This window comes from Meriones unguiculatus, chromosome 18 (genome assembly GCF_030254825.1).
Source record: "Meriones unguiculatus strain TT.TT164.6M chromosome 18, Bangor_MerUng_6.1, whole genome shotgun sequence".
Taxonomy (NCBI): domain Eukaryota; kingdom Metazoa; phylum Chordata; class Mammalia; order Rodentia; family Muridae; genus Meriones; species Meriones unguiculatus.
In genome coordinates, this window is record NC_083365.1 from 21,821,815 (window position 1) to 21,838,699 (window position 16,885).

The 16,885-nt window shown below is 39.6% G+C and overlaps 1 protein-coding gene across 8 annotated transcripts in view; it reads right to left on the bottom strand.

Annotated features, from left to right (window-relative positions):
* Positions 1-4,704: 4,704 nt before the first annotated feature.
* Mga (MAX dimerization protein MGA) overlaps positions 4,705-16,885 on the bottom strand; it is a 92,370-nt gene continuing 80,189 nt past the window's right edge. For all 8 annotated transcript variants that reach the window (XM_060371620.1, XM_060371619.1, XM_060371618.1 and 5 more), the window contains 6 exons: positions 15,162-15,213; positions 12,867-13,073; positions 11,436-11,547; positions 10,958-11,191; positions 9,815-9,991; positions 4,705-8,189 (listed from right to left, as the gene is read on the bottom strand). In XM_060371620.1, the coding sequence (XP_060227603.1) occupies positions 6,916-8,189; positions 9,815-9,991; positions 10,958-11,191; positions 11,436-11,547; positions 12,867-13,073; positions 15,162-15,213 (2,056 nt within the window). In that variant the 3' untranslated portion in view covers positions 4,705-6,915. The remainder of the gene's footprint in view (positions 8,190-9,814; positions 9,992-10,957; positions 11,192-11,435; positions 11,548-12,866; positions 13,074-15,161; positions 15,214-16,885) is intronic.

A 16,885-nucleotide genomic window follows, 5' to 3' on the forward strand; every position in this document is an offset into this window, starting at 1 on the left:
GCAGCAGCTATGGTGGCACCAGCGGCTCAAAACGCGAACTAGAGCCTGGGCCCAGCTGCGTGCTGGGAGGGCGGGGCCTCGGCAAAGGGCGTGCAGCCTGTGGCAGCTCGACTTCCGATTGGGCGAGTGATGCCTGCGAGGGCGGGGCCAAGGAGTGAGTCTAGGAGGCAGAGGGCTGGGGATTCTGCACAGCCTAATTGTGGATACCGCTCTTAAAGGAAGGTGGACATTAACATGGCTTTAGAATTGAGAGAACCAAGCCTTTTACGGTATTACCAGACCTGGCCCCCAGAGAACTTCCCAGAGCCCCAAGACGATAACCACGCCCCCAGGCCTAAGGTTGTTATATGGTAGGCCAGAGAGACCATGGCTGAAATTTAATTCCTAATTCTCCCCCCCCAAAAAAAATTGGGATGCTGCCAAAAAGAACTCCTTTCCACTCCAAGCGCTGGGATTTAATGTGGTTGGAATAGTTTCTGATTACAGCCAGCCTAACACAATGACTCACGTGTAAGTAACTCAATTCATACACTTTTGAACTGGACAACCTGTTACTGATGGACTCTAGCCTCCAAAAGAGCCTTAGGTAGGCCGAGCACAGAGAAGGCAATCAAATGCAAACCACGACATAATACAGCATTTCCTTAGCCACCACAGGGTTAATGGCATTTTGCTATTCTAGATCTTTTTTTCTCAGACTTTTAAAAATTTGCAAACATCACTACAGCTGACACTGGTATCAAGCTTGATGCTATCGGTTTTTTCCAGTTCATGGAGATAGGGGAAATATCACATGCCCATGCTTCGTAGATATGTAAGTCAACTAGAATTTTTCATCTAGTTACTACTTAGAGAAATTACCAGGGGTGGGGGTAGGGGTGGGGGCACTGGCGCTGGACAGATGGATCAGTGATTAACAGCACTGGCTTCTTTTGCGGAAGACTCAAGGTTTAATTACCAGCACACTCATGGTATCTCAAAATCTTTCCCTCTTCTGGACTCCACCCCAGGCACCAGGAACAAGAGTGCAGAGACTTAAGAATAGGAAAACACCCATACACATGATTAAAAAAGAAAAAGAAAAAGAAAGAAAGAAACTGCCTTCTGTAAAAGCTAGCTTAAGCCAAAAGGCCTGAACTGTGAAACAGTTCACTGACTGATGTGTCTCGCCCATCCCTGACCTTGGGAATTGCTGAAGAAAATGGTAGATTAGTAAGAGGGAGGGATCCTTAAAAATCGGGTGTTTAGTTGTACTTGCACAATCCCTGTTCAAAAAGGAAATCACCTATGTACTATATAGCTACGTATTAAAAACAAATGTATAAAGCTCACACGTTGACATGGAAATTGAGAGATGCTACCAACTGGCAGCAGCAACTGGAGGCCCAAGGCCTCTGTCCTTTCAACCACACGTTACAGATCTAAGAAAACTAAAATGGGACTGGAAAATTTGTGCCTATACCTGAAGACAGCAAGGATCAGCTCTAACTGTTTAAACAGGTGATTCTTTAACTCAAGCACGATTGATAATCTATGATTTGACCAGTCCGCAAAAGCTGCTGTAACATTGCTAACAATGATGCCACCTGGTGTTTTAATTTGTGTACTACAGAGAATAAGTACATCTATGTGCTGACGGGCAGGGGGGGTAATAATTTTTTTTAATATTTATTTATTATTTAAACAATCTTCTGCCCAGAAGAGGGCACTGGATCTCATTATAGATGGTTATGAGCCACCATGTGGTTGCTGGGACTTGAACTCAGAACCTTTGGAAAAACAGCCAGTGCTCTTAACCTCTGAGCCATCTCTCCAGACCCCTCAATTTTGTTTTTTGGTTTTTCAAGACAGTCTTTCTCTGTAGCCTTGGCTGTCCTGGACTCACTTTGTAGACCAGACTGGCTTCAAACTCAGAGATCTGCCTGCCTCTGCCTCCCAGAGTGCTGGAATTACAAGCATGTGCCATCACAGCCAGCTACCATTTCTTTAGGCAAATTTCTGCTACTCACTTACTGAACGATAGTAAATGGGTTTGCAAGGTGTCATATTTCATCCAAAGCTACTCTGGTTTATGAGACACCATCCCCCACCCCTGCCAATTACTCTCATCTGGTCTGAGTTGCACAGGCAAATCTAAACACTTGCTTCCCGTGTTTAAAGACGACACTTGTCTAAGCTGAAAAACTGGGAAAAAGTAGTGGGGGAACAGCTCTTGAAACTGGGTAGTTTCAGGCTTAGACTGTTTTATGAGTTTACAATGATAGGATATTAATAGTTTAGATTTGTCTCAAAATTTCCACCTTCTTCATCAACAGGCAACAATTCTACCTATCTTAGCTTCACTGTGCAGCCCTGGCTAGCCTGAAACTATATAGCCTTGAACTCACCGCTTAAGTGCAGGAATAAAGGTATGTCTCTTTTGAGACAGGGTCTAACTATGGAGTCCTGGTTGGCCTGCACTACGTAGACCATAGTGTAAAATGTGGGGATTCTGTTATTTCTATGTTGAGGGGTTCATGCACATACCATGGCGCACACTGGTTCTCACCTTCCACCATATGGCTTCTGAAGCCTGAACTCAGGCCATCAGGTTAGCAACAAGCGCCTACACCTAATGTCGTCTCACCAGCCCTAGCTTACTCTAAGCCATTCATGCATGTGTAAATTTGGGTGTGTGTGTAGGGGCATCTGTAGCTTTATGTGGTTATGGAGACTACAGGACAACTTGTGCTATCCTAATGCACGCCATCAAATTGTCAGAAGAGGGTCTCTCACTGGCTAACCTAACGGGCCAGAGAACCCCAGGGATCCTCCTGTGCCTGCACCTTCCCAGCGCTGGAGTACAGACCTGGCATTTTCACATGGGTTCTAAGAATTGAAGTCCAGTCATCATACTTGGGAGGAAAGCACTTTTCCTGACTCAACTGTCCTCCTAGCTCATGTGGATTTGAGTTTAATTAGAAATGTTACAATGCAGGTTATTAAAAAGCCCTTAAAAGCAGGTTCTTCAAAACCAACAGTTCTGTGCAGTTTTACTCTGACTCCTTGAGTACCAATGAAATCTCTATGAAACTGAGGACATAAACTTCAAGTTACTGAAAATGAACTGCCTACACCGTCCATAGCTTAATTCTGGAAGAAGCCAAGTGCTCCATTTTCCAGACTTGTCTTCAGGGTGCACTGATCACAATTCCACTAGAAAAAAATAGTCTGACAGCAGCAGCCCAGACAGGACGGATTAAGGAAAGTAACTTGGGGTGTGTGGCTGAGAAATAGCAAAACAGCTTAGGAGGTTGATAGTTGCCCAGTTATGGTGCTTTAAAGCTTATAAATCAGTCTCTGTGTCAATTTGGGAACTAGCTGTGATAGATAAGTCCTACAGAATCTATTACTATTTCATCAGTTAACACTCTTTATGAAGTTTATACACAATCTATCAATCACCTTAAATAAACGAGGAACCATTCAATATTTAAAAAGACTCCTCCATAAGAACACTTCGTGGCTGGGCGGTGGTGGAGCATGCCTTTATTCCTAGCACTTAGGAGGCAAAGGAGGTAGATCTCTTAGTTCGAGGTCAGCCTGGTCTAGAATGAGTCCCAGGACAGCCAAGGCTACACAGAGAAACTCTGTATTGGTATGTGTTCGGGGCAGTGGGAGGGAGGAGGGATGTCAGGATGGCTCAGTGAATTAAAGTGTTTCTTGGGAATGCTAGACATGAGTTCAATTACTGCTTGGAGCGAAGTGACTCCACAAAGTTGTTTTTGATTTCCACATGCACACCATGGCACACACGCCCAATACACACAGAAAAATTTCAAAAACACCTACTGACCCTAACCAATAGATTGTTTATGTCCTGTTGTTCTTCAAAGTAACAGATAAGCTGCCTTGCACACCGTGGTACTATGAAACCATTTTCACTATAGAATAGCAAATATTTGTCACCAAGGTCTTCCCAAATGGCACACTGATAGCTTGAAGGACAAGAAGCTTCTCTAAAAGGTCACTTCAACAGCACCGTTTCTCAAAAAAATCTGAGGGTATTACGAATTCTCAATCAGGCACAAACATCCCAACACCAAGTTCTGTTTTAATTAGTTTAACTGGTTTATTTCAGGTTCACATGTCTTGCCTTTCAACTGCCAAACTTCTGTTATTTCTAAAAAAATAATCACTTTCAAAAGCAGAAATGAAAGATATATATTTAATATATAAAAGAAAATGCTAAATCTGACATAATTATATTCTTAAAAACATTCCATTTATTTACAGGTATATAAAAAGGCGAGTTATTGGTCTACTGAGATCATGCTTCTTAGTTAGGGTGGGAGCTTTTTTCCAGGTTCCTCCAATGTTTTCACTTAACTTCACCTTTCATAATCATACACGTAATTTTCATAGATCAACAGTTTCTCCTAATGTAAGGTTAAAGGGTAGAAGTTTGGGGAGATTTTGGATTTCTGTCAAGACTACAAAATTGTTCTGAAGACTAAGCCCTCCTCAAATTAGCCCTGATGGCTCCTAAATCTGTCTTAAGAACAATGTATCTTGGGAGTTTGTAATGACATCTGCAGCTTTCCCTGAACACCTAGAACCAAACCTCATTTCTATCTTTGTACATCTTTCATAAACACAGCCGAGTATCTTCAAATTAAGAATAAACCCTGACCTGTTTTGCGTATGTTTTTTTTTCAAGAAAGAAAGAAAGAAAGAAAGAAAGAAAGAAAGAAAGAAAGAAAGAAAGAATTCAGAAGCTAAAATGGTCCTTCTTTTCCTGAGGATTTTTCACTCCTTTGTCTGTTTCTTGTCTGACTCTCAAAAGCTAGAAGGGCCTTGGGAAGCCAGAAGGAAACACGGCAAAGAAACAGGCAATAAAACCACCGGAAACTGCTATACCCGGGCTAAAGAACTAGTGTCTCCAAGGACAGCTGTTAGCAAGGGCGACAGGTGCTGCACTCCTTGGCTAAGGCATTGGATAAAGTCAGTTGGGTAGAGGGCAGAAAGGACAAAGGAGAAGCTGAGGAATAATGTCTTTACTACATCAGGCTTTTGTAGTAAACAGGGAAGGCGAAGTGCTGATGACCTGTCCAGGAAGACAAGCAGCACAAAACCAAGAATTTACTACCACTGTACTTTGCAGTGGAAGTTTTTTCATTATTTCACCGTGATGATGATCAGAGTTAATCTAAAAAGGGAACCAAACAAGGAAATAATAATTCGCTGGCTAGATTCATTCCAAAGTTGGTCTCACAACCTAGGTCTGAAGGTACACTGAATGGGACTTGGGATAAAGAAGGCAGGGATGTAAAAGAAATAGAATTACCCAGGCACAGCCCAGGCACCGGAAGCACTTGTGTTAAAGTGTTTTACAACACAAGCAAATCCTGTCATTGAAGACAGAACAGATTACATTCCAAAATATAATTATTTAAGAAAGGCAAAATGCAGCAGCTAAATCTCAGTCTATACATTTTCAGAACAGTGATTCTTGCCCCAGGAGTTTCCAAATGCACCATGATTATTTACAAACTAGATAGGAAACATTTCTATACTCAATACAAATCTCTTCTAGGTTGAAAACTTTATCCTTTGAGAAATCTATGAAAACAACTATACAAAAATATAAATATCTTCATCTTTACAGGTTGTCAGTCCTTCATATCCTGACAGTTAATGAGTGAAAAAGCTCTATAGATCATTGATGCCATGGTAGCAGATAAAAAATATATTTTGTGACTCAAATACTGCCTTAATTCCCTGGTAAAGAATGCCTACTGTGACTCGCCTTTTCTTGATATCCTGTGCAGGTAACTGTGAACAAAACCTTCAAGCACCCAGAGGCTGGTTTCATTTGGGATATCCAGCCCCACATATTTTATTTTGGCTATGGTCTCTGGTCAGGGGAGAAACTGCTTTTCATTTTAGCTGTTTCTTGAGTGACATGATTTGGGAAAGGGTAGGGCTACCTCTATGTCTACCTCTAAAAAAACAAAAACAAAAACAAAACAAATAGAGGGTAGAAATCCCTGGCATTATAATCTTTTCAGTACCCAAAAAGACAGTAAGGGAGAACTCTCTCTTTTTTAGCCTCTCAAAATAAGGACATTAATAGTAAAAGTTAAAGTATATTCCCACTTTACCAGAAAACTTAAATTTATGACTGAAAGGCTAAGGAAACAGCTATTCAGGATATGAAAGAACAGTCTGCCGACTGACAAAAAAGCCTCCACTTTGGTATTCCATAGTATCCATCCTATCTACCATAACATTCTTCCCTCCTTTGCCCTCCCACCCCAATTAGGTGTGTGTGTGTGTGTGTGTGTGTGTGTGTGTGTGTGTGTGTGTGTGTGTGTGTGGTGGTACATGTGGTGTGCCCTTTATAGCCCAGGACAGACACAAACTTGCAACCCTCTTGCTGTAGTCATTCTAAGTGCTGGAATTACAAGTGTGCACTACCATGTCCAGCTCTATGATGTCCTACTGTTGAAATAACAACTGAAAATTCTTTCTAGGTCCCTTGACACAACTGTATCACAATTCTTAGATTTTAGAGCTAACAACTATCGCCTACAGTTTAGTCCATAGTAATCCCAAGTCTCAAGCATTTTCTCAGGGAAAAAAAAATATAGTATCAGATGGAACCAGAGTCTTGTTATGAATTCCTTGGGCAAGAGGGATCACACCTTCTCAGAGAAGATGAGGGGACCCAGCACCACAAGTGAGGTAACACATTTTGAACATGATCAAAATTTCAAACACCAGGACCAGCACCCTACCCCCTTTCTCTATTAATATCCACACATAATCAAAATCTAGGATTATAGTTCCATAAGACAAACAGATGCCTACAGAGAAAGGAGGTGAAAGTCAACTTTCCCTCATAGCCTGGCTTTTGCATGAGGATGAACAAGTTCATTTCCCTGAAAAGTTTGATGGAACCCCAGAGTTGCCCAATTTAGCCACAACGGGTGCCAATGTAGGCATCACCTTGCTCTCCCGGCCTTCCTGATCACTCCCTGTTAAGTTCATTTTGTGTCCAACTGACCCAACTTTGGCAGCTATAGGTGCCAAGGAAGGCATCACCTTGAGACTCTGACCATCGCTATCACTAGGGGGATTAGCTACTTTTAAACCTAAAGGGGCCAACTTTGGCATAGGCCTCCACAAAGTATCTGTGTTGCTGTTCTCTGGGCTGGTCTTCATGTGTAAGATGGGAGGTGAAGATACATTTTCAGTCCGTGCACGGAGTCCAGAAGTACTGTGCCCTCCATCACCAGATTTCCTATGGGAAACAAGAGAATCCTTTATCTCAGAGTCAATAACAATCTTAAGGACATCTGGCTCAGAGGCTGTGTCCCCAAGTTGTTTTTCATTCTCAGAAAAGTCATCATCTTCCAAATGCAAGAGGAGGGGGCTGATTGATTCATTCTCCTCTTGGACATCAGGCAACTCTTTCACACCTGTTCCCAAGTGTCCAACTTGGAAAGCTGATCTGTTCCCAGGAGCAAGTTTACTGATAAAAGCTTGCTGAGAATTCCCTGGGAATTCTGTATCCATAGAGCCAGGCATTTCAGCCAGGCCAGAGTCATCATTTAGTTGCTGATTAAGAAAGGCGATTTCATTGAGCAGTGAAGTCAGTGTCTCGTCAGTGTCATCCTCATCTTCCATGTTAGTCATCAGCTCGCTGGGATCAAGGGCTGCTTCCTCAATAGCTGAGGCTACTTTTCTTAGTTCCATCTCTATGCTTGAGTCCTTGAGATCCTTCATTTTTAATTTATGAAACGGAGATTCCTTTGACTTCAGTCTCTCTCCTCTCAATTCACATTCTTTCCACTTATACCGACGCCCTCTCATATCCCTAGAAATCTTTTTAGGTATAAACTCCTGTGCTGCCTTCATACTGGACATGTCAACTACATGTGGAAACCCAGAATCTTTATTTGCCAAAAATACTTGTGTTGTACCCAGTGCTATTCTGCCATCTCTATGGTTTCCTCTGGAAGAGATTCGATCTGCATCTTTCAAGGAGCTACAATCATTTCCAACAATGTCTCTCAGGTGGTCAAGTGACTTGCCATCAGGAACTTCATGAGCATATTTGCTACCACCCATATCTCCCAAATCTTCCTCTGCAGCCAGTGATGTCACATTAACAATTCGTGGCATCATAAATAAGTCATCATTCTCTGAAAATTAAAAATTAAAGAGAATTCATTAGATTTACAGTAATGACAATCTTTTTCTTTCTCTCTCTCTCTCCTTCCCCAGTCATTCTACCTATCTTAGTCCACTTTTGTCAGAATGATGGCAATAGTCAGTAAAATCTAGCCAAGACACTTAGACATTTTGTTATTAGTTAATAATAGTTTCACTTGCTTTTATTATTTTTTGAAACATCTCCACAAGACAATTATTTTCTTTTCTGGATTGGAAGGGCAGTGGTAGAGATCAAACCTTGCCTATACCAGGCAAGTATTCCATCACTAAGACAGTCCCAGCACAAGGTCTAGACAGAATGTGGATTTTCCTATGAAGTCCAGGGCTGGCTTCAAACTCACAAAAATCTTGCCTTACTTTTCCTGAGTGGGATTATGGTACAGGCCACCAACAAAAAAGTCCAGCTTACCAAGATAATTCTTGTCCTGAGGCAGAAATAAATTTTGATTTTGTTCACCCAATTACCTGCTAGTTAGAAGGGAAAACAGAACTCTAGGATCAGCACAGTGAGGAAAAAAAAGAGAGGGGAGGTTGCTCCAGAGTGAAGGATGTGGGGAGAGCACTCCAGAGTGGACTTGGCAGCAGAAGCAGAAGCAGAAACAAGAACCGTTGCTGCAATGGCTACAATTTTAAAACTGGTGAGAAGACCCTTCCCACTGTAACAGATACCTGGATGCACAGAACCCAAACCACCAATATAATACTTTAGACTGTCCTGTAACAAGGAGTGGTGCTCACAACAATGCACTGGACTGGTAACATGGGAGTACAGCCCTTCAGAGTGTAACACAGCAATGAATGGTCCACACCGAGAACTTAAACAGTGACCCTTCTACATCATTTCACTTTGACATTCTTTTAATTCTTCCCCTGCTTAGAAATTCCACTAGAGTTCAAAAATCAGTTTCTAATCTCAGGTAAACCACAAATAAAGCTAGGAGGGCCATTTCCTAACAAAGCAAATGCCAACAGAACAGCTCTGAATCACTACAGATCAGATTTTTTTTTAAAGTATGGAATTCTTTTTATTTTTATTAATTACAGTTTATTCACTTCGTAGCTCTGTCCCTCCACCCTTCCCAATCCCACCTTCTCTCCCTCTTCTCCACCTTTGTCCCTCCCCCACCTTTGTCCTCCCCTTCTCACTGATCCTAGTCTATCAGGTCTCATCAGGACTGGCTGTATTGCCTTCCTCTGTGCCCTGGTAAGGCTGCTCCCCCTCAGAGGGAGGTGATCAAAGAGCAGGCCAATCAGTTCCTGTCAGAGACAGTCCCTGTTCCCATTACTATGAAATCCATTTGGACACTGAACTGCCATGGCCTACATCTGTGCAGGGGTTCTAGGTTATCTCCACGAATGGTCCTTAGTTGGAGTATCAGTCTCAGAAATCCCCCGTGCCCAGATTTTTTGGTTCAGTTGTTCTCCTTATGGAGCTCCTGTCCTCTCCAGGTCTTACTATCTCCCCCTTCTTTCATAAGATTCCCTGCACTCTGCCTAAAGTTTAGCTATAAGTCTTAGCATTACAGATCAGATTTAAATGCTTGCTCCATCACTGGACCCTTCTTTACTAACCATGGAAGATAACACCACATACCTGACTGAGCCATAGTACTGCTTGTAACTTGAGGCTTTAGATCAGCTTCTAAGAGAGCAGGAGAAACAGCTACCACTGGTCCTGAGAATAAGGGGCCTTTTAGGGTAAGCAACTGCCCCTGTGGAGTCATCACTAGGTTGGCAGAAGAGTGTGGAGTGTTAGAAGGTGAGGCATTTTCTACAAAGAAAATGAAAAATTAGTAAAACCAATGTCCAATTAATGTTAGTGTACTCCAAAGAGAGGCAGCCCTAAGCCTGACTTGAAAGGTATAATGTAAGTTTAGATGAAGGCATACACAAGTCTATTCATAGGCTTCCTGTCCCATATACTTATAACAAAGTCCTTCAAGTTTCTAGGCCGTAGTTTCTTTCCATTTATAAATTCAGGTAAATGGTCTTTCAATTCTTTTCTTAAAATTCTGTTCTATTACTTTGTAATGTTAAAACTAATTCTTATTTTAGAATTCATCTGGATTGATATAAGTTAGATTTTTCTGATCCATACATTGAGCTGTCTGAAAAATAAAAAAGAACGCATCGTTCTCTAAGATACAAGCCAAGTAACATTAAATCAGTGTAGCTACTTCAGAAATCAAGGTAAGAAAGAACTTCAGTTTACTTTGTTCCTTAATAAAGACAATGAATAATGTCTTTGGACTAGTTCAAAGAAATTAAAACTATTTCTTTTTAAAAGAAACAACAGTCTCACTGTGTTACCTAGGCTGACCTCAATTCTGAGCCTTAAGCAATCTGCCTGTGTTAGCTTCCCAAGTAGCTGAGACTATAGACACATACCTCCATGCCCAACTTAATTTTTAAAAGATCTTAGAAGTTCCAATTTATTTCTCAATCCATAATAAATTCACAAAAATCAAGAGTTCACATAGGCATTTATGTACTTATTTAAAACATGTAACTGTAGACTGCAATCAGAAATAGGTCTTACACATTAGAATACTAAGCTCTTAGGCGTTATTTGTATGTGTAATGCCAAAAATCAAAAGTTAGAACTTAAGTTCTCTGTTTTTTCTTAAAACTCACCCCAATTTATTTAGTGAGAACTCCAGCCAAGGGAAAACGTTCTGTCCACTAAAATAAACTGATGTTTATTTACATTAATAAAAGCAAAGGATGTCCCTCCTACCTGTAGCCTGGTCTCTTTTCCTGGAAAGGATCAAAGGTTTCCCCCTCCTGTTATTTATGAACATCTGTCCAAGATCTACAGATGACGTAGAAGATCCTTCCAACTGTTTGCTAATTCTGGGAGACACACCAAACTCATCTGATCCCATCTTCTTTTTCCTTTTTTGTGCCTCTAGTGCTTGTTGTTTTGCATAAATATACTCTAGCTTCTTCAGGACCACTTCTTCTGTCTTCCCTACAGGTCGATAGGGAATAAAGTATCACTTTCTGTATGACCCTACACAATAGTTAGCTGAAATCTAGTTGATTTAACTATATTCCCTGAAATCATGAAAGGAAAGAGTGATTACAATGCATTAGATATGACCCACTCAGTCAAGTTAACTCTGCTATAAACCAATGCCAATTCTTAACTTAAATAGACTCTCAAAGACCCAGTGAACATTTCTCCTTGCTAAAGCTGTATTTCCATAGCTCACCTGAAAGAGACGATACCTTCCGTATTAAAATATTTCGTTTTCGACTCAGGAGATTTTTCTGTCCTATCAGTTTATCTGCCTGATCTGTCAGTCCTTGAATTTCACTGAATGCCTGGAAGAAAAATAGTAATGGCAATGAACCACTTATTCTAAAAAAGTACAGGGAGCCCACGCAATTTCTTTAATGAAAATATTTTAAGCTAGCATTTAGAGAACATTATGAAACTACTACTACTGGTGTTTCAGGAATGGATTAATAGACTGATTCTGGCACTGGGAACAGAACCTTAAGGCACTGTGCATGCTAGGCAAGTGTTCTATGTCTGAGCTGTATCCCCAAGCCAACTGTATTTAACTTTTCTAGCTTTTATTTTTAGGGGATGTACAAAATGATTACTCCTAAAGATAATCATTGAGTTATCATCAATCATCATCCTACTACTGCAAGGAAATAAAAAAAATATTCATGTTGTGCTTAAGTTTTAATCAAATTAAAAAATGTTTATAAAATCTGTTTCATTTCAATACAGGGATATGAACCCTTGTGTATACATCCCCGATTTCTACTTCAAAGTAATGAAATGATATTAACTTAGACGGTCTATATGTAAAGTTGAAAGTTGTGCTAATTTGAGTATTTCATTTTCTTTTTAAATGACTGTCAACTATTCAGAAGTGTGTTAAAAGTTATGGATGTAATTGGTTGGTGATAAAGTGTTTGCCTCACATGCACGAAACCCTGTGTTCAATCACTACTGGGAAAAAAGTGTGCTAAATTTTTTCAAGATACATTTATTCATGCATTTTACATAATATGTATATGAGTGCTGTCTTCATGCATATCAGAAGAGGAAATCAGATTTCATTACAGATGATTTTGAGCCATCATGTGGGTGCTGAGAATTGAACTCAGGACCTCTGAAAGAGCAACCAGTGCTCTTAACCCCTGAACCATCTCTCCAGCCCACTAAATTATTCTATGCTCTGCATTTCTGCACTGTGATAAACTTTCTAATATAAAGATATATATATATATAAAAATATGTATTTTTTTTATCTATTATATAAATATACACAGACTTAGTGTAAGTTTCTGGCTTGTACCATTCCTCAGCACTGTCTGTCTTTCTCTTTTTGATGCAATCTCTCCACTGGCCTGGAGCTCACCAAGCAGGCTAAGCTGACTGGCCAGTGAGCTCCCAGCATCGAGGTACTTCCACCTACCCAAAACCGGAATTAAAATCATGCGCCTTTCAAGCACCGACATCCCAGGTTACGAGCTACCATGATCAACCACTAACTTCACTCAAAATGTTAAGTATAAGGAACTGTTTCCATCTCCCTCATGTGACAATAGATTTCCTTTCTCACAATATATGTATGATTCTCTTAATTGAACTTACGTTTGTATGTGATTTACACAATACTTACCCGAGTAAGAATGAGACTTTTAGAAACTTTGGAAGAATGAAGTAATCCCAATGTAATCTTCAATTTCTCAAAGAGATCCCTCATTTCACCACGTCGCCGCCGCTCATTGGCAGTATGTGTCCGACGGTAATATGCAAAGGCTTCTGTTTCTTTCTGTGGTTTATCACTCCAGCAATCATCTTTCAATTTTGGAGATATTAGTGGAGCCTGTCCAAAAAGAATGTTTCCTCAGCATCTTTCTCCATCCCAAATGATACTGTTCTATCTCAGATACACTTTGTCTACATTGTTATTATGGCCTCTTAAGTGCTCATCTTCGCTATCTTTCTTCCAAAATGTCATTTCAATAACACCAACAGTGGGGAGGAGCATGTGTGGAGAAAGGAGGGAAGGAAGGGGTTGGGAGGGGAGGAGGGAACTAGAGGGGGGGATACAAAGTAAATAAAGTGTAATTAATTAAAAAAATTTAAAAAACAACACCAACAGTATGAATTTTAAAATTAATATTATTTTCCATATTATTTCCCAGCTCAAGTTTTGGTGATTCTCAAATGAGGAGGAAGCATCTGGAGCTAGAGGAAGGAAAGATCTGGATAAGCTTATTTAATTTGTCATCATTAAAATTAGTTTTTAGGACATAAAAAAATATATATCCCTTTTTTCTTTTTTTTTCTTTAAAGGTCTTAATTTTACTTTTAATTTTTATTCTTTATATACATTCTCTTTCAACTGCAGTTTCCCTTACCGCCACTCCTCTACTCGCCCCCCACATCCCTTCTCCCTTAGATTCACTCCTCCTTGTATGTCTCTGTGTCTCCAGCATTGGAGACTTGTAGACAGGCAGATTTGGGGGCTTATAGGTCATCGGACAGCCTTGCTTCAACAGGGAATTCCAGGTTCAGTGCGAGACCCTATTTCAAAACATAGCAGATATCCCACCTGCGGCCTTGACATCTGCCAAGCACACCCCCCACACACACACAAAATTTTAATATGGGTAAGACAATTTGGGAAAGTATCAACTGCCACTTTCTTCTAAATAAACTTTCTCTACAACCCTTTCTTAAAAAAGAAAAAAGAGGAGCAGTAGTGGGGAGGGCGAGCACACGATACACTGAACATGTGAAAGAAGAAAAATTTCAGGAGTTTTTTTCTTGACTTTCAGCAGATCCTAAAGTCTTATTTGTCTTATTTATTCTACTTTAATTTTAAATTTGTTCATTCATTTATTTATCCACTTCTTTGTTGGTTTCAAACCCTGTTTCAAGACAGGGTTTCTCTGTGGAACGCTGGCTATTCTGGAACTCATCTGTAAAGCATGCTGGCCTCAAGCTCTGAAATCCGCCTGCCTCTGCCTCCCCAGTCTAGGATTAAAGGCATGCTCCAACCACCACCTATCTTAAATATTTTTTAAAGTTTTATTTTTTAATTATGCCCACATGTGTGTTTTTGTGGGGGTTTATACACCTGAGTGCAGGTGCCAACAGAGGTCAGAATCATCAGACCGCCATGGAGCTCAAGTTACAAATGGTTGCTGGGAACCAAACTTCAGTCTTCCAGAAGAATAGTATATGCTCGTAACTGCTGAGCCAAGTCTCCAGCCCTAAACTGTATTTCTCAAAAAGAAGTTGCTGACATATATTGAGTTATAAACACGTCAACCTTATGAACTGGAAATATGCCCGTAACCTCTAACCTCTAGCAAGGTGCTCTCTTACCTTGTCTGTGGCTCTTTTGATTCTTAAGTAATAACGTAAGAATGTTTATTTACTTGTTTGCTGTAGCCAGCGCTCTAAATCTTCTACGGCTCCTACAATGTGAATATGCTACATCTTTTCGCTTTGCTTTATAGAATAATTGTCAACATCTATAGTCTTCCTTCTTGCACAATTCTAAAAATCTGAGTAAGCTGACTGGTGGTGGTGCACTCCTTTAATCCCAGCCCTTAGGAGCCAGAGGCAGGCAAATCTCAGAGTTTGAGGCCAGCCTAGTCTACAGACTGTTACACAAAGAAGCCTGTCATGAACAACCACCCCCAAAGATACTTAAATCTGCCATATTTTATCCTGTTTTCATAAACTATATCATTTTAACTCCATCAAATTTCCTCATCTTCTGAGAAGAATAGAATTAGGAAAGAAAAAAAAGTATATTTGTAAAGAGGAGGCCATTTAATTTTAATGAATTTAAAATAGTCCTGGAAAAAAAAAAGGTAATAAATCTTAGGTTTCAAGCATAAAAGAAATGTTACCAATTTTATTAAATGATTACATTAAAGAAATACTTTCTGAATACCTTTCGGCTCTTTTCAGAAGCTTTTTCATCTGCAGAGATATGGCTATGACACCTAGATAAAGAAAGGAGTTTTAATGTTTTACTGAAATTCAATAATATTAGATCTATTTCACACCTGTTATGAAACTATACCATCCAAACTTCCTAAATTATAACCAGTTTCCTTTCTACAAGGTATAACAAATGGCCAAAATTTATTCACCAGTACTCTTTAGTGTCCAAATAGTTACTAAAATTACAAATTTCTTTCTCATTCATTCATTCATTCATACATACATACATACATAGGCAGGGCTTCATTGTGAAGCCCTGGCTGTTCTGAACTTGTTATATAGCTCAACCTAGCCTCAAACTCAGAGATCAGTCTCCTCCTTCTGCTTTTAAATTTGATTTCTGTTCTTTTATAGTCTGTGCTCTTTGTATATTGTGGTTATTCTTGGCTCTTTATTAGTATCTACTTAGTAAATTCTTAAGTGTCTCTCAATATAATTTTCTTCAAGCTTTGCACAGCTTGTTAACTACATTACATGAGAAATACATACATGGTTGCACATTTCAAAAGTATTACTATGCAGCCCTGGCTGGCCTGGAACTAGGAATGACCTTCTTGCCTTAGCCTTTCCAGTCCTGGGATTACAGTTTACAGTTGTGAGCCACCAAGGCAGCCCCAAACTACTTTTAGATATAAGAACTTTGAAGCACATCAAAATTCACCTCCGGGGGAGATACAAGGTAAATAAAGTGTAATTAATAAAAATTAAAATAAAAAATATTTTTAAAAAAGACAAAAGACTAAAATAAACCAAAAAAAATCACTTCATGAATTACAAAGCCAGAATGTATATGCACTGTCAAATGATTTTTTTAAGCATTTATAGCCTACACAAGGCATAATATACTATTTCCAGAAAGCTTTAATTCTTACTGTTGAAAATGGTTATTTTTTAAAGAAAAGAAAATACTTCTTTTTTAAACTACATTTTTGTTTGTTGCTGTTTAATTTACAGATTGTTGGATTTAATTTACAGAATGTTCCTATCCACCTGTCCACAATACTACTGAACTTAGTAAATCTAACTAAGTTTTAAGGAATTTAAACTCTCTCACATTAATTAATAGGCAACTGAAAGAGCCTGCACACAGGTCTGGTGTGAACAATCACACAGGAGACGGTCTCAAAAGAAACAACATGAAAGTTGCATCTTCCTTCCTGTCTCTCTAGCATGCCAATTCCCATTCTTCCAGAGCTTCCTAATACAGGGGTGAAATGACACACCACCGAAGAACATGCCTGTGCCTATCAGTGGAATAGGTACAAAGAATTTCATACCTGAGTATCATCTATTCAGCTACTACGAGAACTAAATTCATCATTTTAATGAAACAGAAAGGAACTAACTTTTGTTGAGTAACCAACTCTTATTAGCTATTATGGACAATGTGTACACTACTTTACCCTATACTCTAAATGGGGATTCAAAATATTGGTTCAAAAAATTATAAACCTGTCCAAGGTTAAGTATCTATAAACTATCAAAACTAGCATTTCATTTTTCTTATTAGAGAGCATCTCACTATATAGCTCTGGTTGGCCTAGAACTTGCTATATAGACCAGTCTGGCCTCAAACTCGCTTTTGCCATACCAAAACTAGCATCTTAACAGGTGTTACCAGTCTCTAAAAGCATATTACTCATATTTATATACTACTTGTTAGCAAAGGCC